At 39.0% G+C, this 26926-nt stretch overlaps 1 protein-coding gene across 7 annotated transcripts in view; it reads right to left on the bottom strand.

Moving 5' to 3' along the window:
• The window catches only part of CNTN4 (contactin 4), a 907777-nt gene that overhangs the window by 128254 nt on the left and 752597 nt on the right, over positions 1 to 26926 (bottom strand). For all 7 annotated transcript variants that reach the window (XM_047849694.1, XM_047849690.1, XM_047849689.1 and 4 more), the window contains 3 exons: positions 21267 to 21403; positions 16888 to 17017; positions 1026 to 1176 (listed from right to left, as the gene is read on the bottom strand). In XM_047849694.1, the coding sequence (XP_047705650.1) occupies positions 1026 to 1176; positions 16888 to 17017; positions 21267 to 21403 (418 nt within the window). The remainder of the gene's footprint in view (positions 1 to 1025; positions 1177 to 16887; positions 17018 to 21266; positions 21404 to 26926) is intronic.

The following is a 26926-nucleotide window of genomic DNA, read 5'->3' as shown; positions in this document are numbered from 1 at the left end:
GTAAACTATACTGCTTTGTTAATATAACAGGAATCAGGAAAGGATATATATTATGAATTTAATATGTGTGTGAATGCACCATCTATAAACCATATCAAGTTTGTTTACAAAAATCATTAATAAAGGCAACATCATCAGTGCGATTATCTAATTTGCATATGCAAATCTAAAGGTGTACAGGTGTAAAGGGTAGATACAGATACATTTTACAGGCTTCCACATTGCATCCTTGAGTACTTGACCTTTAGCATCCATTAAAATCATTATGTATACAGCTAGTAAATGCTGTGACACAGACTCATGCATAATTACCATTTTCCAACAGATTGATAGATTACAGAAAGGGGTGGGAGATATTTTACAGGGGTGACAGCCAAAAAAGGTCTTAGAGATACCTGCCATGTGGTGCAATCTGACCTAAAACCCCAAACAACCCATATATATTTACACTGTATAAATATCATGCATTCTAAATGTCATTCATGTACAAAAGGAAATACACAAGTAAAGAATTTATGTCAGAAAGAAAAAGAAACTGCCATTTCAAAAAGACGTCATTAAAGTAATCAAAACTAAGGTATGTGCAGAATGAGCTTTGGAATTAGCTGTATTTAGCCTTAAAAAAAGGAGAAACAAATGGACATACTAGCCATTACCAAATATTTGAAAGGTTGTCATAGCAAAAGTATTTATTTAAGCAAAAAGAAGTAGGGTGGAGAAACGTGGGCTAATCAACAAATTAGGCTAAAATTAAGGAAGGTTTTTGTAGCTGCTCACCTTTGAGCAGCTCTGACAGTCTTCAACAGGGATCACGCAATCTCTCTCTGCAGGGAGGGTTTTTTAGAATCTTAATACCAAGGAAGATTATAATGACCAGCTAATTTACCGCCCTCTTCCAAAGCTTCAGTTCTTTGATTAACATTTAGTTCATCAACAGTAGATAGTAAATTCCTCCCTCTAGAACTGTTAATAACAAATAAATTATTATAGGTTAATCAAATGTTAAAAATATCTGAAGACAGTACCTTTCATTTTCTCTTAATATGTCCCTTCCTTTCTTCCAGGTGTAAACAGGTTTAGGAGAAGCTTTTGGCTTACATTCGATGACAACTTCCCCTCCCACTTTGACAAGAGTTACTCTTTTTAAGAGGGTTCTTGAAAAATCTGGACCCGCAGCTGGAAGAGAATAGAGTAAATAAAATATTAATTATTATGGAAGAAAAAAATCCCACTAGATCATGCTTTATGCTTTTTCTTTCTGCAATGCATTTGTTGTTGTTTTCTAAAGTAAAGGAAGTAGCATTGTACATTTTGATGGATTAATTAAAAACTGAGGTATAATTTATATATGGTAAAATGCATCAGTTTTGAGTGTACAGCTTGATGAATTTGACATACTGCACAATGAAGATCAAGATATAGAACATTCCATCATGCTGTTGACGAACTCTTAAAAAAATTATCCCATGTTCAAATGAATAAACATTTTTAAATTCCAGCGAAGCATAAGGGAAAGACAAAACCAGAAAATCCATAAGGCATTTTTTTGATTATGTAGGTTAAAGCATTCTGTCTTGGATAACAGTTTCTGCCTCTGCTCTGTCCCTTAGCACTCTGTGAATGTCTCCATGAGAGAACATGCTGAAATGTCTATATCACCACTCTCTGTGAACTTCCTTCTCCTTAAAAACAAGGGCTTTGTCTGGCTTTCTACTACTATTCCCTAACGCACTGCTTGGCTCATGCAGGAGAAACCGGGGCTTGCTCTTAGAAAACTCAATTCCATGCTTACTATGAGTGTTCTCAAATTCATTTTAGAACTCAGGTGGTTCTATGAAATAATATTGAAGAATTATTTCTTTCCTAAAACAACAGATACATATATCAATCTTCTCAGAAGCAATTTAAAAGATGACTTTCTGAAAAAAAAATCTCCATTTTCTTCTGAGTTAACTGAATTAATGTGATCTAGGATCTGTTTGTGCAGTGGGGATTCATCTCATGGAACCTTAACTTTACTATAGTTAATATCCATGATTCCCTGCAGTTTGACCTAATGGAATTTAAGATTTCAGATTGTGTTAAATGTGAATGTAAATACTAAAGACAAATTAGTTACAGAAGGACAGAGAGTGAGTGTGTATGTATGTGGGTGGGGCGAATGGGGGTCAATTTCTTTATCTTTCTTTTTTTTCTTTTCTTTTTGAAAGAAAGAGAGAGGCAGAGGGAGAGGGAGAGAGAGAATCCTAAGCAGGTCCCATACCCAGCGTGGAGCCCAAAGTGGGGCTGGATACCACGACTGCGAGATCACGACCTGAGCTGAAATCTAGAGTCAGACACTTAACTGACCAAGCCACCCAGGCAGCCCTCAATTTCTTAATTGTACCCAAACCATGTACTAGTGATGTAAAAAAACAAACAAACAAACAAACAAACCTCAGTGAAACCAAGTTAAATTTTTATTAAGTGTTTTATTAAGTGTGTAAATACTTTCTATAATTGTCTAGAAAGAAATAAAAGTGGGAAGGTTACTGTTTGGAAGGGGTGATGCAATATATGCACGGGGCTGGTTTTACTATGTGAAGGTGAAAGTAAATAATAGATGAATCTTGTAGGCAATTGATATCTCGATCTGTGTACCTTGGATTCACGAGGGGAGTCTATAATTTGAAGCATAATTCTATAATGACAAGTGTAATTAATAAATAGTGTGCAAGTACAGATGTTTCTGCTGTAATGAGGTAAATGTATTCCTAGTATGATCTGCAAAGTCACATAATAAAAATTATAGTGTTATAAAAAAGATAGGGTCAGGACAGACCTACTCAATATTTATGTAACAAAAACATTAACTCCACCCCCCCAGCCACTTGAGTAAATGTATTAGCATGATTAAAAAGACAAGTGAAATTCCTAACAAATAAATACTACAAAAACAAACAAAACAGAATGTGTGTGTATGTGTGAAGATAGTTTGATGAAAGACTAAAGGAAGAGTTGAGGTTGCTAAGCTCAAGCTAACAAGTAAAACTGGAAAGATTTTGAACCAAGTAAAACCTGCAGAAAGGCTTGTGAGAACCATGCTATAAGCACTGCTGTGTTACAATACACGGCCACACTGAGCCAAGAGGAACAATGTGGGTCAGGGGAATCGAGGGTAACATAGTTTTGCCTTGGCTAACTATCTGTGTTGGTCTGAGTTAGTGGGCTCTGTGCTCAATGGCTACCACTTGTGAAATCCATGAACACAGCCAGCATTTATGTTATACTGGCACATTCCCCCATTTACCAATCCCATACGTGCCAATATGAACACAGAAAGGTTCTTGTAGCAGAACAGACTCATTCTCATCTTAGGTAAACACTGTGTTGACATATTAATGTAAAAAAAAAATCAAATTTCTAGAAGTTTTTGAAAAAGGGTATTTTGTGAAATAGAGTTACAAATTTGTATCATATCAAAATCCCTTCTTAAAACTGTGTCTTTCTACACACACATTTTTATCACTTTAGGCAGACATTTTTCATCTGTTCAGGAGGAATTCTGCAATTGCATTTGAAATGAGTTTACATAAATCAAACTGTGCACAACACATGGGTGTATTTGTCAAAAAACTATATATTGCTTTTACGAGACTTGAAATACCATGGTATCAGCCACACAGAAGACAGAAAACATGCCTTCCAGTTTCAGAAACATTTTTCCTGTACTGTTTATGTGCCTATTATCTTCTGGATATCCTAGAGATTAAGAGTGGCTTTGAATACCTTTCACTAATAAAAATGGAATTATAAATTCAAATCTTTTCCCTTTGTTTACTCAATTTGCTTAATTTACTTCTATTATTGTACCTGCAAATCTATCAGTTGCCACATTAAGCTGCAGTGCTCTCTAGGACAAAACTGTCAAACCTTCATCAGTTTTTGAATACTTGACTCATTAATGGTTTGCTTAACATTCTGCCATTTTGTGACCATCTGTTGTACCTAAGATGCCCTTAAGTGTAAGGGATGATGCTTTTTTTCCTGTCTGTACCCTGTATTTAAGTGAAAGAAGCCTGTTAAATTTGACATTCACAGAGAAATTAGGTTTTAAAAGTTACTGGTAAGGTCCCCAGTTGAGCACTATTAGAACCCAACCTTTGCTGGCACTTAAAAATTTAGTACACATTGAAGGTGAAACTTCAGTAGGTTCTTAATAGCTCAGAAAAGGTAAAATCAATTGTCAAATTACCCACTTGAGTCCGAGAGTAGCTCTGATACTGGGAAATCCTCATTTGCTAACTTTAATGTACTTAGAGGATAATATTTCTTACATCAACTACTAGAGGGCACTGCTCTCTCAGTGTTGGAACGAGTCATGTTGTAGGACCTCTTCCATTTGGGAAATGCAACTTTTTATTATTTATCAATGGTCTTTAATCTATTAACATTACATGATCTATGAGAAGCATCCGGCTGAAAGAAGCTCTCTCTGCAATTCTCAACTGTTTGGTTTTAGTGAATTAAAGGACTCTTGGTCACATGTCAAGGGTATTTAAAGTAGCCAACAGAACCCTTGAAAACAGAAGATTTGTGTCTTCATAACATTTTTCAAGAGAGAGAACAAGAATAACTCCTTAGCTAGATGTGCAGTGGGAGTCACATTCGGGAAACATATTGAGTGTGATGTTTTACTCTATTATTGAAGAGGAAAAGGTAATTCTGCATGTCAGTTCTATTGGAGTTATTCTGCAGAAAGGTCACTTGGAACATTGCCAATTGATGGAGACTATTCAGTATGGCCCTTTTAGAAGTTCAGAATTCTAGATTATGTTAACCTTTATCTATTATCTTTAACTATTACCTCATCATTCCATAAAAATAAACCTAGAGTGCATGCATTCATTGAAATGTTTTCACCACTGGGGAGATAATACTTTTATCAGATTTTAAACCCCTAAGCTTTTTCTGGCTTGCTGGGTAGATACCTAGAAGGCCCGTTATAGTGGGAATCTTCTTTTTTCTAGGGCCATTATTTCAGACCAGCGGATTCAAAATCAGCCCTAATCAGGGATGATATTCACAAGGAGACTCAACAAAACTCTGAAGTAAGAGTTTTTATTTATTTCTATTCTAATATCAGCATAATGTTTCCTTTCTAAATCCCTAATGCCGATGCCCTGCTTGTTTTGGTCTAATTCATTGAATACCCTGCTTACCCAGGTCTCCTCCTACCATGGTGGCTCTTAGGTTTATGGGTTCCTGTTACTTTGGAAAGGTTATTTTAAAACAAAATAATAATATTTTTTGTTACAAAGTTGTTTAGAAGAATAAATGAAATAATACATGAATTGTACATAAAGTACTTAGCCCAATATTTTCCTAGAGTAACAACTTCATACCTACTCCTCCTCTCTGCTATCTGCACGAGTACCACCACCCTTATCAGGGGACTTTATGCTGAAATACAAGGAGGCTTTTTAGAGCCAAATAAATACATCGTTGTTTGAACAAAATTTTATTTTGAAATAATTATTGATGGACAGGTACAAGGATAAAGAGGCCCTGTGTATTTCACTTAATTTCTCCCAGGGATTACATCTTATGTGAGCATGATAAAATATCAAAATCAGCGAAGTGATCATTGGTACAAGGTGTGTCTTTAGTTCTGTGTTATTATATCACATATGCAGACTTGAAAAACTACTCTGAAATCAAGATATGGAAGCATTCCATCATCTCAAAGATTTCTCTTGTGCAACCCCTTTATGGCCACATTCAGCTCTCTCCTGCCTAATCCTCCCTAATGCCTAGAAACCACTAATCTGTTCTCTGTCTCTACAGTTTTGTCATTTGGGGAGAATATTTTATATACAGAATCATATAGCATGTGACCTTTTGAGATTTTTTTTTACTTAGCCTAATGCTCTTGAGATCTACCCAAGTTGTGTGTATCAACAGTTAATTCTTTTTTATTGCTGAGTAGTGGTATCTCATCCATCCTGATCTAGAGGAGAAATACTTCTTTAATGTTGGCATTTCAGGCACTATGGTAACTGACAAATAGTTTTGAGCACAGGAACCATTTCAAGATCTCTCAACACTTTTTCTGCCAACAAGTATGATCAGGCTTAGCCTTTGTTCTTTTTATACAAGGTTTGGAAAGACAAAAATTAACTGTGGAGACATGGGTGGAAAAATTTTTTCTTATTCCAAGCAAAACATTTTAAAGCCATTTTAGAACATCATATCTTATACAGCAATTAACATGTTGACTAAAAATCATTCTTACATGTTTTAAGAGCTTCAGCTGGTAAACCTCCTTATATGAGTCCAAATTAGTGATATTTTACTACATTTGGCACAATGTCATAAACACTTATACAGATTCATGTCCTTGGTTAGACAAGTAGTACATAGTATGACAGTGCCCTACTTGATTGTAACTTTGTTATGAGATAGAAACTATTGTTGAATGAACAAAAGAGAGTCATTAGAATGTGGTAGTGAGAATCCTAGAATTCCAGTGGTTAAGACATGGTAGTATTTGTTACTAGCGATCACTACATCATCAGTTCCTTGAAGGCAGAGGCTGTGTATTATGGATCTATACATCCCTTACCTAGTACAGCATTCGGTACAAAGTAGATGTTTAGTCAGTATTTGCTGAATAAATATGTTGTAGGAGAGAATTCAGGAATTCAGTTCAAACAGGAAATTCTCTTCTCATGATCCTTTTGCCTGGATACCACATCCCTTTCTTCCCTTCAAGTGGCATTGTAAATGACTTCTTGACCTTCCTGGCCTGTGCTTAGGACACTCAATCCTTTCTAGAGTTAGGCCTTCGTATAATGAAGCAGAATTACTCAAGAAAAACAACCTGGGATGTTTATACTCTTAAACTACTCTGAAACCACCTGATGGTATGACAGTAGATATTTAACAAATGGCTCTCAAACACCAAAGAATTTAGCTTTTAGTGCTTGCAATTTCTGTGGTGTAAATACTTCCGTCATGGTCAATTTCAAGCTAAGAACAAGAAGTCAATGAATACTGAGAAGGATACACAGATTCAGCTACTGCCAGTAGGAGAGCCTTGGCACATAACTTTTTTTCCTTACTTCCCTGAAACATACTCTTATGGGAAGCTAACAGGACAAGTGGACCCTGGGAATTCAGCTTTCCCCAGTTTTGAGCCTCACCCTGAAGCAGTACCATAATCTCCTTTCTCCTCCCCAGGCACGCTCACAACCCAGTGCTGAGAAGAAAGGAACTTCGACTCCCTTCCATTTTCTTTGATTGTTTCATTTTGTTCCCTAATCTGTGTGGGTCAAGGTATCACAGCAGTTTTAAGGGCTTCTGCTACACATGCCCGGCCCTAGACATACAATCTCAAGAGGAACACAGAATGTGGATGAGCAATGTTTATTTCACCCAGCAGTGACTGATTTCTTGCTCGTCATGTGACTTCAGTAACTCCTTACACTGAAGGAGTTTTAACATGGAAAGAGAACACACATTTTGCCTTTGTGCTATGGGCATTTTTAAACACATTCAAAAAGCTTCATTAAGAGCAACCTGCATTACACTAAATATAAAATTCACTTCTTCAGGAGCCCAGAAGAGCCACTGTCTGCTTATGTTGAAAAATACCACCTGGAATGTTGCTTGTGCAAATGCTTTATTTCTGGTAGAAATGGTCTCACATGACTGATAGAGCTTCTGTCAATACTGGGTTCAACAATGGAAACACGGGTTAACTGGATGTATAGTGGTGATAACAACAGAACAGCCTAGTCATTATTCTGCCTCCAACTCCTATTGGCTTTTTATTGTTTTTTGAGAGAGAGAGAGAGAGAGAGAGCGAGCGAGCGAGCAAGCACACCCACAAGCACTTGAGTGGGGGAGGGGCAGAGGGAGACAGAGAATCTTAAGCAGGCTCCATGCTCAACTTGGAGTTAATTCCACGACCTTGGGATCTTGACGTGAGCTGAAATCAAGAGTTGTACGCTCAACCCACCGAGTCATCCAGGCTCCCCATTCTATTGGCTCTTACAAGTTTGAAAGCAACTCTGCTGTGATGGCTTAAGATGGGGTAACGAGGATTTACAAAGCAGATTCTGGACCTGTGGCACCTAAATTGAACTGGTCATAGGAATCACCTGGAGGAGCTTATTAAGCATATATACTCCTGAACTCTACCTGCCATGAGAAGGACCTGAGAACTTACAATTTTATAATTTTTGCCCCTGAAAATGTGATCCTCAGAGAAGAAGCATTGGTGATCACCTGGGAGCCTGTTAGAAATGCAGAATCTCAGGCCCAACCCAGGTCTTGAAATCAGAATCTAAACCTAACAAGATCCCCAAGTAATTTATACATGGATCAAAGTTTGAAAATCACTGTTAAATCTTCTTGAACACCAATTCTAACATCTTCTGGACTACCAAAATGGAATCCACATGTTGCCAGAAGGTGGTAGAGGGGAAAAAATACTCCATTTCATTTACTGGTTCACTAATTTAAAAAGACTTGTAGGGGCGCCTGGGTGGCTCAGTCGGTTAAGCGGCCGACTTTGGCTCAGGTCAAGATCTCGAGGTCCGTGAGTTCGAGCCCCGTGTCGGGCTCTGTGCTGATAGCTCAGAGCCCTGGAGCCTGTTTCGGATTCTGTGTCTCCCTCTCTCTGACCCTCCTCCGTTCATGCTCTGTCTCTCTCTGTCTCAAAAATAAATAAACGTTAAAAAAAAAATTAAAACAAAAATAAAAAGACTTGTAGAGACAAGGGTAAAAGATATAAAGTAACAAACGCATTTAGAACACGGGTAACATCAAATACTGAAAGGGTAGGAAACAACCTTATTAGACTTGCCACAAAAGAGTGAACTTTTGGAAGCCAAAGCAGACAAGTCAATATGGTAGGCAGAGGGAAGAAGAAGAGCATATTTCTTACTGATGGATAAAAGAAAATATGTAATTTTGCTACAAGATTCAAACTTTCTTCCTGGTTCTACAATGTAAGAAAAGTTTATTGTAAATCTCCTTAGGTAAAGAACTATGGACTTCTAAATGAATAATGCCTTCACAGCAGTTTTACAGATGACTGAGAGATTTTAGTTGTAGGACAGTCAGTATATGGTAACACTGCTCAGCGATGCCTTGGACTGCATGCCTGAGTCACATTTTAAACTCTAGCTCAGGGGCACCTGGGTGGCTCAGTTGGTTAGGTGTCTGTTTCTTGATTTTGGCTGAGGTCATGACCTCACAGTTCAAGAGATGGAGCCCTGCATCGGGCTGTGTGCTGACAGCACAGAGCCAGGTTGAGATTCTCTTTCTTCCTTTCTCTCTACCCCTCCCCCACTCTTTCCCAAAATAAATACAACTTTGGCTCAATGAAGGCATTTCTTTGGGTGAACTCATGTAAGGAATTATCATAATACGTACCCCTCAGGTTTCAATGTCTCCCTTTGGTTGGCTTTTAAAGTAAACTCTATACCGAACATAGGGCCTGAAGTCATAGTCCTGAGATCAGGAGTCACATGCTCTACTGACTGAACCAGCCAGGTACCCCTCCCTTTAATCAGCTTTAAGTCACCAGTCATGCCAAGCAACAACTTGGCTTCGTCCTTCCATGGCAGTCTGTGAAGTCACTCTGTAGGCCTAATTCTACTCACCATGTTGGTGAAATGGAGCCTTCAGCCATGGATGGAACCTCTGATGCCTGATATTTCTTTTCTATAGAAGAACTTCAGATTGAGAGTCCTGATCCAAATCAGAAGATTTGCTGGTAGATTGTACTCCACTTAACACCCTCCCCCCCCAAACACACGCTAGGATAAGTTTCCTATTTCAGGACAGTGTTTCTCAAAGTGTGAGAACCAACAGCATCAACATCACCCAGAAACTTGTTAGAAATGCAGCTCCCCAGGTCCCATCTCAGCTACCGTATCAGAAATTCGGGGGGTGGGGGTGGTGACTGAGCAGTCTGTAGTTGAACAAGTCCTCCAGGTGATTCTGATGCATGGCAAAGTTTGAGAATACCGTAGAAAAAGTAATGGCCTTCTGATTTGATCAATTAGAGCAGTAGTTCCCAAACTGTGTTGTTCACTAGAATCACACCTGGGCAACTTTAAGGACTAATGCCTGGGACCTAGGCCCAGGGTCTGAATTAGTTGATTTGGAGGATGGTAGGGTATCAGGATATTAAAAAGCTCCCCAGATGATTTTAATCAGCAAAATGTGAGAATCACAGAAAAGGGGTTTGGTAATGATTTGGTGGCCGTCTGCAAGAGTTTGGTATGGATACTAGTTAACAATAGCAAACATGTCTGATAATTCTACAAACACTTCTAGGCTTTAAGAAAGGTTGCACTTGGGATCTCTTAGTTTGGGCAATAAGGTACATAATGGCAGCCTCATTTTACTGATAAAGGGAGACTTAGTAACTTGTTAAAAATTTCAAATTTGACATCCAGGTGGATAGCTTTCCCTTTTCAAGACAATTTTAGTAAAGCTTCTGCCTAGATGACTACATCTGGGTAAGAAAGGCGTTTGTCCTCTCATTGGATGCTGATCACACTCGGCACATTTGATTATTTTGTAATCTGGCTCAACGAGGCAGCTGAGAAATCAGAGTCAGATGCAGATGAGCACTTGTGAAAGCCCCTGTGAAATAACTTTTAGTTTAGTCTTAATGTTTTCCTAATTTGAGAGCCAATCATCTGGATAAATGCCAAATTAACCAAATAATTGCTCAAGCCTCCACCTCACTTTAATTGGACCATCAGTTCCCTAATGGTATTTGAGCGTCCTTCCAGGGTCACATGCCCTCTACCACACAGGCCAGGAGAATCCTCACAGTACTGAAGCATTAGACACAAATTCCTCAGGCAGAACCTATTTCTGTTCCATTACGCAGTCCTGGCAAAGTCAGGTCATATTCAAAAGACTTACTTGCTCTTAGGATAGGTCATCCCATTTCAAAATCAAAGATACTCTAGAAAACTAGTTTAACTCTCCATTAGGGTACAGACAGTCTCAGCCTGGTACAATTACTTGTTCTCTGTAGAGAATGCTGTTGGTACCCTCACATGGATTCTTTTTTCTTTTTTTTGGCCCCACCTGCTGTGAGTGTTGGCTGCTTACCACCTCAGCTGCCCCCTTCCCTGGGAAATTGGGAGGTTTTCCTCCATCTGCACCCACATCACCACCCCAACCCCTACTGCTCATGCTACTACCACCTAACCGGCAGCCCAGGGACGGACTGATAAACAGAGATTTCAGTAAAGGCCAGTCTCCCTTCTCCAGGGAGGAATAACTCTGAGAGGCAGTTTATGGTCCAGATATCCCTCTCTAGGACGAGACATAGGCTAAACTTTGCCTGCGACCGTGACCTTACGCAGCTCCTCCACTCTTTTCCTATCTTGCTTTCTTTTATAGGCTTCTCCCTAGAGAATACTCCTTCAATGGCTCAGAGGTACCTCAATCCCTGCTTCTGCTTTTGGGACCTCAGTTGTCCTTTGTCCTTACCCCATGATTATATACACAGCATAAGCATTCTAATTGAAGCATCACAAAAATCTCAAGGTTGGCAATTCAATCAGCAGTCCCTGACACCAAGAGGATCATGTATGTGGACACAGATATGAAACATGAATAGAAACGCTGCAGTAGAAAATTTAAATTTTTACCAAGAAAATATGTAACTTACTTTTTTTTAATTACATGAAAAAAAAATTTTATGTTTGTTTATTTTTGAGAGAGAGTGACAGACTACAAGCGGGGCAGGAGCAGAGAGAGGCAGATACAGAATCTGAAGCAGGCTCTAGGCTCTGTGCTGTCAGCACAGAGCCAACACAGGGCTCAAACTCACAGACTGCAAGATCATGACCTTCCCTGAAGTCTGACACTTAACCAACTAAGTTAAGGCACCCCTTAATTACTAACATTAGGCACCCCTAAAATTGCATTTTATAGAAGATCCAAGTTCCCCGTGGTTATCAGACTGTATTCACCCCAATTCCAATATACCTTCATGAGTGGGAGAGAAGGACAGAATGATGGCATCACCCAGCAAATTGTGCAGCACCCCAGGGATGTCCACGGGGGTACATCACACAGTTAACCTCTTCCACGACATAAGTTAATACAGGAGAAAAAGTCTGGGAACAGATGCCTTGAGGAATAATAACATATCAATGGTGACAGGTCAATTACAAACAAGGACATTTTCTTTTTTTTTTTTTTTGATTTTTTCTTTTTTTAATGTTTTATTTATTTTTAAGAGAGAGGGAGGGAGGGAGGGAGGGAGGGAGGGAGAGAGAGAGAGAGAGAGAGAGAGAGAGAGAGAGAAAGAGAATATGAGTGGGGGAGGGGCAGAGAAAGGGGGAGAAACCGATTCTGAAGCAGGATCCAGGCTCTGAGCTGTCAGCACAGGGCCCGATGTGGGGCTCAAACTCACGAACGGTGAGATCATAACCTGAGCCAAAGTTGGACGCTTAACTGACTGAGCCACCCAGTTGCCGCAAACAAGGACATTTTCTATTTGATGTACTCAAAACCAGGCCTACTCTAGTAGACTGACCTCAAGGTAAAAGTCTATGTTATTCTTCCATCCAGTGAGTAAATCACCCAGTACCTACGTTAAATATTTAGCAGTTTCAATCCATTAAATATAGATATGTTACATACACATTAAATACTCAGACAGAACACATAAAACAAGACCAAGGGAAAAGCCTATCAAATATGTGCTTCCTAACCATCTCTTATTCATGACTCTAGGGTTATTACCTAGCTTGAAAGGGAATCTCCTCTCTAATGTTGGGAGATCCTGATACTTGATCAATAGCTGGAACCAACATACTGACTTTTTTCTTCCTGATAATAAAGTTTTCTCGTGTTTCTTTATTCAATTCAAATTCACCATGATTCTAAGAAAGGTAATAACAAATCAGTCACTTGACCCCAAAGAGTCAAATTATTACTATTCTGTAATACACAAAGTGACTTGTGGAACACAATCATATTTATAGCTTACCCAGGTTAACCAGTATTAATTTATGTGTATTTTAAAATAGTGAAATGTCTTCTCCCTCATTCAATTAAAATGAACTTCAGGGATTTACTCACTTTACACTTAACTGTCCTTCAATTCACTTCGAGTATATTAATATGATTTTTTGGAAGAGAAAATGGAATATTAAAGAAGGAACTTCTAAGCTTGTTACTCAAGAGTCTAAAATTGGTCCTTAATTAAGTTTTCCATCTATCTAAAACTTTGCCCATATACTTTATGTATTTGAGTCAAAATTTTTGAAAACATTCCAGGGTTCTCTATGTGTAAGAAACCATCCAGATGTTTTATAACTTTGAGCCTTTGTTAAGGCCATTTCACTCTGATCTGGAATATTCCTTGTCCTCTTTTCTGTCTGTCCAAATATAAATCACTGTTCAAGGCTCAGCTGACCATTCCAGTGCATCAGCCAAACTCTCTTTCCTGAATTCCTGGAAGCCTTTACTATTTTTACCACTGTTTGTCCTGTATCATTTCCTGACATGCCTTATTGTTCTCATATTCAACATGGTTGAGATCAGAATGGTTAAATAATTTCTCAGGCATTTTCCTCTTATCTTCACTGCTCTAGCTTGCTGACCTCAGGGCACGTAAGAAAGTCTAAAGAAAGGACTCAGATCAAGAATTCATTTGGAATTAGTTCCAGTTGGAAGTGATTTGAAACAAATCTCTGTAAAAGATGGAGCAATGATTCCCAACTCACAGCCCTTGAACCCTGGTGGGAGGAGGGGACAGGGTCTGGAGAAGGGTGTGCAAAGAGTTGTTTTAAACTGTTATGTTTCATCTATGCATAAGAATATATACATAAATGTATACGTAGATATACAGACACACATCTCATATACACTCTATTGTTTTCAGTTATGGGTAGGTGCTCTAGATAAAAATAATCTGATAGTCTTTTTCATTTCCAGCTCCGCTTTTGGGACTAGTTATTCTCGGTCTTACCTCATAATTATATCCCATGATGTACAGTTGTTTGTTATTATCAAATTTTATTATTTTAACAGAGGGACTTACAGAATCTTTTAAAATTGTAACGGGGTTCTCAGAGTTCAAATTTGGAAAGCACTCATCTAGAGGGACTTAGGACAATGCGATTCATTCATTAGGCTGTATACCCTCAGTTTTAGCTCTTCTTCTAACTAGTTGGCTTAATGTTTAATGGACAACATATTTGTTTTTGCAGAAAATCCTAAGTAATCTACCATGCTGAATTGTGCTCCAAAAAGAGTCAGTTAAAACTACCAATAATCAGATCCAACTGGCACAGGGTGAAACTATCGTACTTGTCCTGGAGGAAGCTGGAATTATTGTTCCCAGTGTTAACAGAGTGAGAGGTAGGTAGCAGCTTCCAAAAAGGTCATGCTTTTTCCAGATGCAGAGTGTCCTTAGGCTTCACTGAAATGGGCTGCAGCGCCATGAACTCTCACATATTCTTGTCTTTTATGGGATATTGGCCCAAGCTAAAGAACTTGGTGACAATAACAGTCATGGAAGCTTTTCCTTCCTTTGTTAACTTGCACAGGGAAGAAGTACATTCATTTTGAGATCATCTACTGCCCATGTAAGCTCTACATGCTAGGCATCAAACAACACCTTGCTGAAGAAACATTTTGGACTCTGAAACTGGTCAAATCATCAGAATTTATGATATCAGCTCCCGGTGTGTGCTTTTCTCTCATTCATAATCTTTCTATTACACTCTCCCTAAGAACTACTGCTTAGGTACTTTAGATAAATCCCAAATTCAGAGCCAAGATTTTTCTATGGGACACATACAAATTGATAGCCTGGATTTTTTTTAAATGTCCAGAGGTTTGCCAATTCATTTAATTTATACTGTCTTATTTTTTTATGTTTCATATTTATTTTTGAGAGACAGAGAGCACAAGCAAGGGAGGTGCAGAGAAAGAGAGCGGGACAGAGGATCCAAAGCAGGCTCCAGGCTCTGTGCTGACAGCAGTGAGGCCAACACAGGGCTCAAACCCACAAACTGTGAGATCACGACCTGAGCCGAAGTCACACACTCAACTGACTGAGCCACCCAGGTGCCCTTATACTTTCAATGATATATTTACTTAATTCATACCTTATTTTTAAAAACAGTCTCTTAACTGTTTAACACATTTAGCACATCATTTAACACATTCATTCATTCCTACGTGCATTATTTACTGAGTGCATACTATGTGCTTCCCTGTTGCATTAAGTCCTGAGAATAAAATAATAAAAAATAATTTAATGTTTATTTATTTTTGAGAGAGAGGGAGAGAACATGAGTGGGAGACGGGCAGGGAGAATCCAAAGACAGTCTCCAGGCTCTGAGCTGTCAGCACCCAGCCCGATGTGCAACTCATTAACTGCAAGATCATGACCTGAGCCACAGTCAGATGCTTAACTGAGCCACCCAGGAGCCCCTAAAATAATGATTTAAACCAAATATGGTCCTTGACATGATGGGGAAGTTAAAATGCAATGGGAGAAAAAGACAGAAAAATCACAACAAATGTAAAATGCAACAGTGGCATCTGTTACAAAGGACAATTAAAAGGCAAATAAAAAATCTGCAAGAGGAGAAGTTGCTCTGGGCATGGGGCCAGGTGTGACGTTCTGAGGGAGCCACAGTGGAATCTGAAGATGGAAGAAGGGAAGGAGTTAATGAAATGAAGGGCAGGAAAAGCATTTCAATCATAAGGAACAGTATGCTCCAGTGGCCCTTGGAGGAAGGGAGGATGGTGAAGATGTGGAACATACTGTCAGTGCAGCTGAAGAGCAGGGAAAATGGGTCATATGGTGAGAGGTAGCTGGAGGGGCAGACCACTTGCCTATACGATGATAAATTCAGATATGGAAGAACAAGACGCACTTTGCCAGCTGTTCCTAGCAACCTTCCCAAACCAAGTCAACTCTTCTTCCTTCCAAGCTGAATTTTGTAGCAAATCAATACAATATCAAGATTTCACAGCATTTCAGAAACTGCTCAAATTAGAACAGTGGTTGACAGAGGAATAAAAATGGGTGCCAAGGGAACTGTGTTACCCATTGGAAGCATCAGTAGAGGCTGGTTTAGAAAGTGGTCTCTGGGTAAATTCCTAGCAGTGCTATTGCTGGGTCATAGGGTAGGTCTATTTTTAATTTTTTGAGGAACCTCCACACTGTTTTCCAGAGTGGCTGCACCAATTTGCATTCCCACCCCAATGTTTATAGCAGCACTCTCAACAATAGCCAAATTATGGAAAGAGCCTAAATGTCCATCAAGTGATGGATGGAAAAAGAAATTGTGGTTTATATACACAATGGAGTACTACGTGGCAATAAGAAAGAATGAAATATGGCTGTTTGTAGCAACGTGTGATGCTAAGTGAAATAAGCCATACTGAGAAAGACAGATACCATATGTTTTCACTCTTAGGTGGATTCTGAGAAACTTAACAGAAACCCATGGGGGAGGGGAAGGGAAAAAAAAAAGAGGTTAGAGTGGGAGAGAGCCAAAGCATAAGAGACTCTTAAAAACTGAGAACAAACTGAGGGTTGATGGGGGGTGGAAGTGAGGGGAGGGTGGGTGATGTGTATAGAGGAGGGCACCTTTTGGGATGAGCACTGGGTGTTGTATGGAAACCAATTTGACAATAAATTTCATATATTGAAAAAAAAAAAAGAAAGTGGTCCCCGGTATTGCTTGGAGAATGCATTACTTTTCCCTCGAGCAATATCTTTGGTCTCAAGATTTCTTTACCTTTTTTTTTTTTTTCGATTGAACATCATGCTTAGCAAAACTTGTGTTAGTTTAGTGACTTAATTTTTTTTTCCTTTCCAGGATAAATACTCACCTATAACACTAAGCTCTGCGCTGGAAAAGATAACTCCGTGTTTATTCTCGGCCACACACTGATACATGCCAGCATCTGAGAGGTTCACTACTGTTATGTTGAGCATTCCTTGCTCAATTTGAATTCTATCCTGTGAAAGAAAAGAGGAACACAAAACAATGACCTTCTCAACTGAGACCTTAAGGCAATTTTGCTACATGTTATATCAAAGGGGTTTAATGAGAAGAAAATAGCCATCATATAAGCAATTTACATTACATGATCTATTTATCTGTCAACTAAATTTGTGGCAGGTCAGATGCTAAATGGAACAACCTTGTACATCAGTTGGTAAATGGAATTTAAATTGTAGGACTCTCTGGAGTTCTCATTGATTCAATAGTGAAACCATTCAGATTAATATCCTCTCTAAAATAGATGAACTTGAAATTTAAAATGCTTTTGTACTCTCAGGCTTTGTGCTGACTGGGGGGTGGGGGTGGGGTGGGGAGGAGGGTAGGGAATACAACCATATTTACTGTTCAGAGTATTAAAACATTCAGATTATGAGGAGGCAGCACTTTGAAGGTTAAGAGAATTGTAATCTATATATTATAGATTATAGAAGCAGAGACAAATATTTAATATTGGTTGATGTCAGTGGCATAATCTAAGCTTAGGACCATCTTCTGGAGGCCAATTGGAAGAAAGAAGAGTTAGTGTACTGAACAAAAGACCATTCTCATTTGTCAGCCTGAGGATACCTAATTTGAATTATCAATTTTTTTAAGTCCCAAAAAGGATCTCCTCCTCCCCAGGAACCTGCCATTTAAAAAATATAAGATAAAAAGAAGTACTGGTTTTCTATTTGCTGTAGGGTTGCAATTTAGCAGGGTAGACACCTTATTAGGCTCTGATCAAATCTAGGTACCCATGTTCCCTCACGTTAAATAAAATTGAGGAAAATGCTGCTTATCTGGGTACCTACACTTTAGTGGTTTGAGTTTGGCTTTTATAATTGGGAGAATCATGGAGTCAGCAGGAGCTCTTCCAGGGACAGGAGAGGAGTATGTGACAGGGCGACAGTCCCCTTTCTGCTTTGTGTGCACTGATGACCCACCATTGCTCACAGCAGGCACTCTTCACTGGGCCGCCTACGGTGGAGGAAATCTGAGTATGAAAACCTGCCTCTTAACTTGGGGCCTGAGGAAAATGTCAAATTTCAGGAACATTTGACTTCAGTAGGAAAATACCACAGGAAAAGTTTAAATTGGACACAATTGTTCCTCATTCTTATTAAGGCCCTCCTCATCCTCCCCTTGCCTCATTCCTAGTTCTTTGTCAGGGTCTGCTCCCTTAGATGAGCATTCCTGTATTATGTCAATGTCTCCTCTCTCATAGCAGATTCTCATAGTACTTTCCAGATGCTCTTTCAGAACCAAGGTATTTACTCTTTAAGCTGCTAAGTTTGATGACTGCTCACAGCTGGGTCCCTCTCTCTGGGTAATGCTTTTGGCAGAAAGAACTTTCCAAATTCAATGCCTGGTTGGTGCAGTGGTACAAAGGCCGCGCCCCCCCCCCCCCCCCCCCCCCTTTGCCTCTAACTTGGGAACCTCTGAAGGGCCTTCTGCTCCAGAGCTCCCCCTGTAGGCTTATATTGAAACTGCACCACTGTTTAACCTCTGCCCAGCCTGGCTTCTCTGACTCCTTCATAGGTGAGGCTCTGAGAGCTTTCCCAGCATACCTCCTGAACACAAATGTCTGCCTCAGAGTCTGTTTTTAGAAAACACAAAGAAAGACAGTGACTACTGAAGTATTTATTTTCAAAGAGCATTTGGACTTTTCTTCCCTTTGGGCCATATTCCCTCCCCCTCCTTTTCCTTAAGTCTTATTTTCCATATAACCAATTCTGAAAACCTTATTCAGGCAAACTTTGGCAGTTAGTTCTGAATCCAGGAGACCTTCAATATTTGAATCCTGGCTCTATTACTTACTAAAGATGGATGTGACCTTAGGCAAACTGCTCTGACCTCAGGCAAACAAGACAGGTTCCTTGTCTGCAAATTGGGCATAGCAATAGTACTTACCTCATAAGGTTCCTTGTGAATACCAGATGAGGCAATGTGTTTGAAGTGGCAGGACAGGTTAGCACTTGTTAAATGTTTGAGAATCACACCTTCCAAATCCTTTTTAAACATTATTATAACCTATCATTTCCCCCTAACAAAATGAATAGTCTGCATAGAATTTTCATTTCAGGGGTTACATATTTCTAAAATTAACATTTTCTTCTTTTAAAGTCTATCTGTGTGTGTGGGGGGGGGCTGGGTGGCTCAGGTGGTTAAGCATACAGCTCTTTTATTTATTTATTTATTTATTTTTAATGCTTTTATTCTTGAGAGAGAGAGAGGGAGACAGAGTGCAAGTGGGGGAGGGGCAGAGAGAGAGAGAGGGAGACACAGAATCTGAAGCAGGCACCAGGCTCTGAGCTGTCAGCATGGAGCCCGATGTGGGGCTCAAACTCTAACCATGAGATCCTGACCTGAGCTGAAGTCGAATGCTCAACCAACTGAGCCACCCAGGTGGCCCAAGCATATAGCTTTTTTTTTTTTTTTAAAGCATATAGCTTTTAATTTTAGCTCAGGCTAGGAACTCACGGTTCATAAGCTCAAGCCCAGCATTCAGATGGAGCACTGTCAGCCCAGATCCTGCTTGGTATTCTTTCTCTCCCTCTCCCCAACTTGTGTTCTCTCTCTCAAAATAAATAAATAAACTTAAAAAAAAAATCAGTCTGCTTAACTTTTCAAAATATCTTGTTTATTTTCATAGACATAAGTTCTTTTTTTTTTTAATTTTTTTTTTCAACGTTTATTTATTTTTTGGGACAGAGAGAGACAGAGCATGAACGGGGGATGGGCAGAGAGAGAGGGAGACACAGAATCGGAAACAGGCTCCAGGCTCTGAGCCATCAGCCCAGAGCCTGACGCGGGGCTCGAACTCCCGGACCGCAAGATCGTGACCTGGCTGAAGTCGGATGCTTAACCGACTGTGCCACCCAGGCGCCCCTAGACATAAGTTCTTTATTTAACTCTTTCAGCATCCTAAACAGACTCATTCCTATTTCTTTGTTAGACCATTCTATTGTTTGGTTCAAATTTCTAAAAAATAACTTTTTGAAAATGTTTTGGAATATTGGCTTACAGGCTTATTTGTGAAAAGGAGTTATTTTTCTTTGTTTGTTTTTATTCCCGTCAGCAGTTTTGTCGCTGTTCTACCTCATCCCCTGGGTCACCAGCCCAGAAACAGATCTGCTCATGGATTCTGTGAGGTCCTGATCTGTGAGGACACTCAAATTACTGCAGCTCTCAGCCCGGAGCCAGTGGGAATCCTGGCCCAAGACTTTCCATCTGTCTTGCACCACTGTGTGTGATTGCTTCTTTCACCGGAGAGCAATAGGTGGGGAAGATTCACACCCCAAGCCCTTACTCCAAGGATATTGTATCCTGTCTCCAGAGAGGATTTTTGCTTTTTTATTTTTTTATTTTTTTTTGAGAGAGAGGGCACAAATTAGTGAGGACCAGAGAGAGAGAGAGAGAGAGAGAGAGGGAGAGAGAAAGAGAGAGAGATACCTATGAGGGGCAGAAAGGGGAGAGAAGGAGAAAGAGAAGTTGGGCTCAACCACAGCAGGACTTGTGTTCACCCAATGCTGGCCTCGAACTCACAAACTATGTGATCATGATTTGAGCCGCAGTCCCAATACTTAACTGACTGAGCCACCCAGATGCCCTGGATTTTTGCTTTTTTAAAGCCAAGCTCTCAGGTACCACTGCCTTCCCTCAGGCCTACAGTCTAGTGCCTCCAGTCACAGTAATCACTTTCAGTTTTTGTTCTATTTCTGTTGCATCAGAAATATTAATCTTGCATTTGTATATGCCATTACTACGTGTTTGGAGGCAGAACGGGTGTTTTGATGGTGATCTTACTGGACATCACATTGTTGTCCAGAAGTCTCCACGAACAGAAGAGAATAACAAAACCACACTGAGAGGAGAATTTGTATGCTGGGAGGTCTTACTCTCTCTTATATAGAACACATACAAATTTGTTTCTTAGCACAGTTACATGTTCCAGACTTTCTGCATGACTTTACAATTGTACAGCCAAAGATGTTAATTTATGAAAACCAAAGACTTTGTACAGAAGCTTAATTGAACAAGGCTGAAGAACTGGATGTATGGAGTTTCTATGTATCAACTGCATTCACTTCCACTTTTTCTGCTATTAACACTTGGTTGCTTATTATTTTCTAAATAACTCATCATTTTCCTGTTTCCATAACAATGAGGTCACATGAAACATTACAGTCAATACTAAAATATGATTATCATCAGTTGGCTTACCCGAGTTAATAGTGGTTCACCATTTTTTAGCCACCTGTATGTAGGTTTGGGCCTTCCATTTGCTTTACATTCCCAAAAGACATTTTCTTCAATGGCCACATGTGTATCGTTTATTTCTTGAATCCAATTAGGTTGAGCTATAGCAGTTCAGAAAGCAAAGAAAAGATGTACATTCAGTATATGTTCAATCTATTTTTATCACATGAAATCAAAGGACAAAAGTAGGCTTGTAATAAAATTATTTTTCCAGGTGTTATGCATATTTCAAGGCTGGGTAAGAGTTCAGGGGTACTTTTAGAAGACAACCCACTCTATGTCCAACTCTGAATGTCCTGTTTTTGCAGCCCATGTGGCTGGTCTTTTAATTGCTAAAGGCAGAAAATAAAAGCAGCATTGCCATATGGCCAAATTAACTGTCCCTCTCCTCCAAGTAGCTATTTTTTACCATTTTTGTAGGAGAAATATCCCACACTGCCCCACCATTTCTGGCTGGGAGCATGTTTTCCTAGATACATACTATGTTTCCCAGATTGCTTTGCAATTGGAGGTAACCATGTGACTAAGTTCAAGCTCAGCGTACCTGTGTGAAAGTAGTGAGATCAACTTTCAAGTTGTTTACTGAAAGATACTTGCCCCGAAATCTCATTGCCCCATACCATTGATGGGAAAAAAAAAGTGACAACTGCAATAGTCTTGGGCTCAGAGATAGAAGCTACGAAGGATGAAAATGCAGACTTATCAGTCTTGGACTTTGAATAACTTTGTAGAGCAAAGTAGCCCCAGACTCACCAGCAGATTGTGGGGGAAATATGTGGGGAAGAAATAAAATTTTTTTAAGCCAATGTATTTTTGGGTCTCTCTATTAGAGCAGCTTAGTCTCTCGCTAACTAATACACTTCACTCCTACATACTATATAGATAATTTTGTGACTTCTTTCTCCTTCTAGACTACATCATTGTTTACTATTGACTTATTTCATATTGATAGAATGTTATACACAAGAGTATGGCTCCAGAACCCCAAATCTCTGAATGAGTCCTGATTTTTACCAAAACTTTCATAGGAAATCATCTCTTGCCCACAGTCTACCACTGTGGAATTCAAGGTAGCCCACCATCCTACACCACTCCCACTACCCAAATTATGCCACCTTTCTCATGCTTCAGTTGAAATCATGCTTTTTTTCTCCTTGTTCTCAATAAAGACAATGTTAATTCCACATTCCATAAAATGTCATCATAAATACCAAGCTTTGCCTACAGCACAATTCATGCTATTGTTAACTGTAATGGCAAATGTACTTAAGTAGAAGACCTTTAGTCCAAAGTTCATGCAGAAGAGAACCACAGCTATCATTCTGGAATGTTTCCTTCTCACAGGACAATTTCTGTAGGGTAATGCCTACCAACAGAAACCTAATAGTTAGAATTGTTATCAGTATTTAATTAGAAGGTGCTACTCAATATTCTTAACATGTCTCTTTTCTGATTTGACCTCAGAATCTTCATTGAGTGAGGCTTCAAATCATCTATAATTTAATTCAAAAGGAAATTACTAGTGTTGAGGTTAAGCTGTCTATCTTACCTACTTACTAATAAACAAAACTAGAAAAACACTCAACAAGTCACTTTACCAGCAGAGGTCTCTAGGTCCTTGAATAAATATTGCTTTCTCCTTTTCCCATCTACAAACAAATGCATGTTTTTCAAGGAGCAAAACACAATTTTACAAATTTTCTACTGATGGGGATGATGCATTGTTGCATACGAGGGGAGGCTGAAAGGGTCGATTTTCAAAAAAAAAAAAGTTGTAACATCAACAAGCATTAATTTCAACGAAAGGTTATAACCTTCATCCTTGAAAGAGCTGCAAGTCTGCCATTGTTCTGTATCTTCCTGCTGCTCATGCAAAGGGAGCTCAAAAGGTAGATACCTTTTCTGTTCTCTGCTTGGAGAATTTGATGTGTAACCCTGATAGGGCTAACGGCAGTTGTGTGCCTGATTTCACATTCAACCTGCTGAATATTTACCCCCCACAGAGTCCATGAAAACAAAGCAAACAAGAAAAGCTACAGAAATCTATGTGGAATATTAACAACTAAGCCAAACTTTTCAAAGAGACTGAGGGAAAAATAAATGGAAGGGCAAATGTAACTTATGAAGCAATGTCAAGTTGTAGTTCAAAAAGGAAACATCAAAACCACGTGCAAAGACTGAGATTTCAATGTCACAGATTTCCTGCAACACTTGAGCTTATTCGTTGCTTTCTTTCAAAAATATAGAAACCTGGAATGGAAGCAAAGCCTTGCCATCCCACACTCAAAAAAAAGAGATGGGGCAGGGCAGGGAGAGTCTTGAGAGGATTTTGCAAACACCTTGCAAAGTTCTAACTAACGACTTCCATGGGCTCATTCTGTCTCTTCCAACAGGCTTATGGAAGTTAAGGTGCTTGACAAGAATGCTCACTGGTAGTTATTTGTGCTGGTCAAGGTGAAATCACACGCTAATTCAGCTGATGTAAGACATCATCATATACTTTGTTTTTAAGTAAAATTAATTCATAGAAGACAAATGTGAAATGATAAAAACATATTCCTTTTGAGGTGATACCTGGACAAGGGCCCAGGATCAGGAAAAGAATATAATATTATATAAATGGCAAAGAATGAGATAATCTTACTTTTTAACATGCCAGTTGCAGATCTATAGGGCAAATGCCCACGCAGTGAAGATTTCTGCTGCCACTCACTTAGACTGGATGAATCAGATCTAAGTGAGTGAATTTCTTATATGCAGTCTGTGACTGATGAAAATTGTTTATATCTCTCCATATCTCTTCAGGTCACCTAGTTCAAAGTCTTTGGATAACAAATGGTCCACTTTAGAGCATGATGAAAACAAGATTTCATATATATATATATATATATATATATATGTGTGTGTGTGTATATATATGAACATATATATACATATATATATACACATATATACACATATATACATATATATGTATATATGTGTATATATATATACATATATAACATATATATATGTTGGCTAATGCATATGGGTCTAAGGTATTTATTACTTAGTATCTAGTTTTAACTACCTTTTATGATTCCATTTATAAATAGTAACTCTTAAGTAAGACCTGAACAGGTTGGTATAGCACTAGTATTTCAGAAACCAAGTTGTATTTAAATGCCTTTTTGGGTAATATATGTAGATCCCACGTATTAAACAGAATGAATCACATCCACATATTAAACCATCTATTTTGGCTATTCATGTTCTTTCAAGATTTGAAACAGAAGAATTCCTTCTCTGTAACATCTCATCTTGTTCTCAAGCTACAAATTCAAATATAAGGTTAAATGATTATGTAGGATTTGACCTTGTGACACCATTAGTCTCTTGGATAGATGAACAATCTTTTCATTTCAATCTTTTATAAAATAACTGCCAGAAATTACCTAAATCTTTGTGTATTCCAGCCAATGGAATCATGTAAGCGTCATATCCAATAAGAATTTATACTGCTGATGGATTGAATTTGAACTCAGTGGCCAAACAATTCTCAAATCTACATCTCAACCTAGATCTCTGATTCTCCAAAACCAAAAATTTCTAATAAGAAGAAATGCCATCATGAGCCTTAGAACTTAGAAATTTAAAAATGTAAAAGAAAGCATATGCTGGGGAAAAGCATTTAAATCACTATTGCAAAGATGATCCAGTGGCCATTCGAAATTATTTCTGGTTACTGACATAGTCTTGGAGAAGATGAATCAGCTCCAGGGAATACAGAGGTTTAACTAATAATATTGCTTAAGAAGTTTATTAGTAGTGGGTTTTATAAACCTGAAGACAATCACTTGGATTCAATTTACCACCTGGATATGGATATGGATATAAATATGGATAGCTGCTTCCCAAATCCTTATCTCCAGACTGGAAGTTTGGATTGTTCACAGAATCACTGATATATTCTCATTATCTTCACCTTGAAACCAAATGTTCCCAGCACTAGTACTTGAACTATTCACTTTCAAACCTTACTGTAGAGGGTATTCCAACTTATCCTTATAGTCTCCTCTGAAACCCCTGACTTCCCATTTGCAGAAGTCACTGAATGGAAAGACCAGCTTAACCAGCAATACTTATACTGTGTCCCGAGGTAGAGTCCAAATTTGATCTTTGTTCAGCGTTTATCATCTCCCATCCTCTGACTTCAGGCTCTCGTCCACTCAACACATGGTGGCAGGAAAGCATCCTACTATGGGGGGTTTCAAATTCAATTTTGCAAAGCTTTGAGGTCTCTTGGGAGGTATTTTCTTCAACTAGAGAAGGCTTGCTTTGTTTTAAACATAGAGAATTTGATGTAAAAAAAAAGGAACTTAATGATTAAACAACACATGCACTTTGAAAAATACTACATTGAAGCCATCTAAATCTTGTCTTGGATTTGGAGCCTGGAGATTGTCAGCACAGAGCCTGACGCGGGGCTCAAACTCACACACCGCGAGATCATGACCTGAGCCGAAGTTGGACGCTCAACCGACTGAGCCACCCAGGTGCCCCTTGAGACTGTATCTTGAACTAACTGAATTCTTGGGTCTCCCAGGTTCTCTGTTAATTTGTGCTTCACTCAGACACCCCTAGTTACAGTCTCTTCACCTCTGTACTGTACTTTTGCTTCTGGAAATGACAATATCATCAGGCCAAGCCTCTCAAAGGTAACAATGATAAACTCTATACAAAAGATAAAAGCTGACTATGTGAAGGCAGCCAAGAGCAAGCATATTTCTATTAATAGGTATTCACTAATAAATACAACAGATGTGACTGGAGGAATTAAGTCTCTGTGTGAGATAATGGACAAAATTTATGAATGCGCTTTGCACACTGTAAATGTTATACATACCAAGAGAACATTACCACCATTTCATATTTTTAGGCTAATATTTAAAGTACTCTGCCATCTTGTTCTACCCAGTTCTCTTACTTTCTCTCCAACTATGCCCAGAAAATACATAGCTGCCATCAAATAAGGGTCTTCTTTATCCTCAAGTCCAATAAGTCAGTTCTTCCTTGTATCTTTGTTCTTATCATTTTTTCTTCTTGGGATATTTCTCTCCCCTCCATCCCTAACCTGTTTTTACTCTGAAGAAACAGCTCCTCCATGAGGCCTTCCCCGATCGGCCAATCACAATCCTTCTGAACACATAGAGTTCATTTGGCACAAACAGCCTGATTTGTGCCATCACTTGTATTGTTTTTGTAAGGCCTTACAGCTGGTTCACTAAGCCCATTTTTGCTCACAAAAAACAAGCTATTACTCTAGCCTAACATGGATTAATTTCCCTTTAACTTTCAACTTAATCACTACCTAGTGATTCTCAGAATCTGGTCTTACTGGGTTGATTTTATCCCTTCCTGCTCCTTCCCCTATACACCTTCTGAGCAAAATACCACCAAGCCCTGACACTATGTATTTATGGGGTATCTCATCAGCATCACTTTATATTTGTTATTTCTCAACCCCATAATAACCTGTAGGTTAAATGGAGTTTTCCTCATTTTACAGATGAAGCATAGAAATAGTAAGGTCTCAATTCAGAAAGGGGTCCAGTTAGGATGGGAACGCAGGCCTGCTTGCC

This window comes from Prionailurus viverrinus, chromosome A2 (genome assembly GCF_022837055.1).
Source record: "Prionailurus viverrinus isolate Anna chromosome A2, UM_Priviv_1.0, whole genome shotgun sequence".
NCBI classification, from domain to species: domain Eukaryota; kingdom Metazoa; phylum Chordata; class Mammalia; order Carnivora; family Felidae; genus Prionailurus; species Prionailurus viverrinus.
Note: the sequence above shows the minus strand (reverse complement) of the source record. Positions and strands in the feature narration are given on the sequence as shown.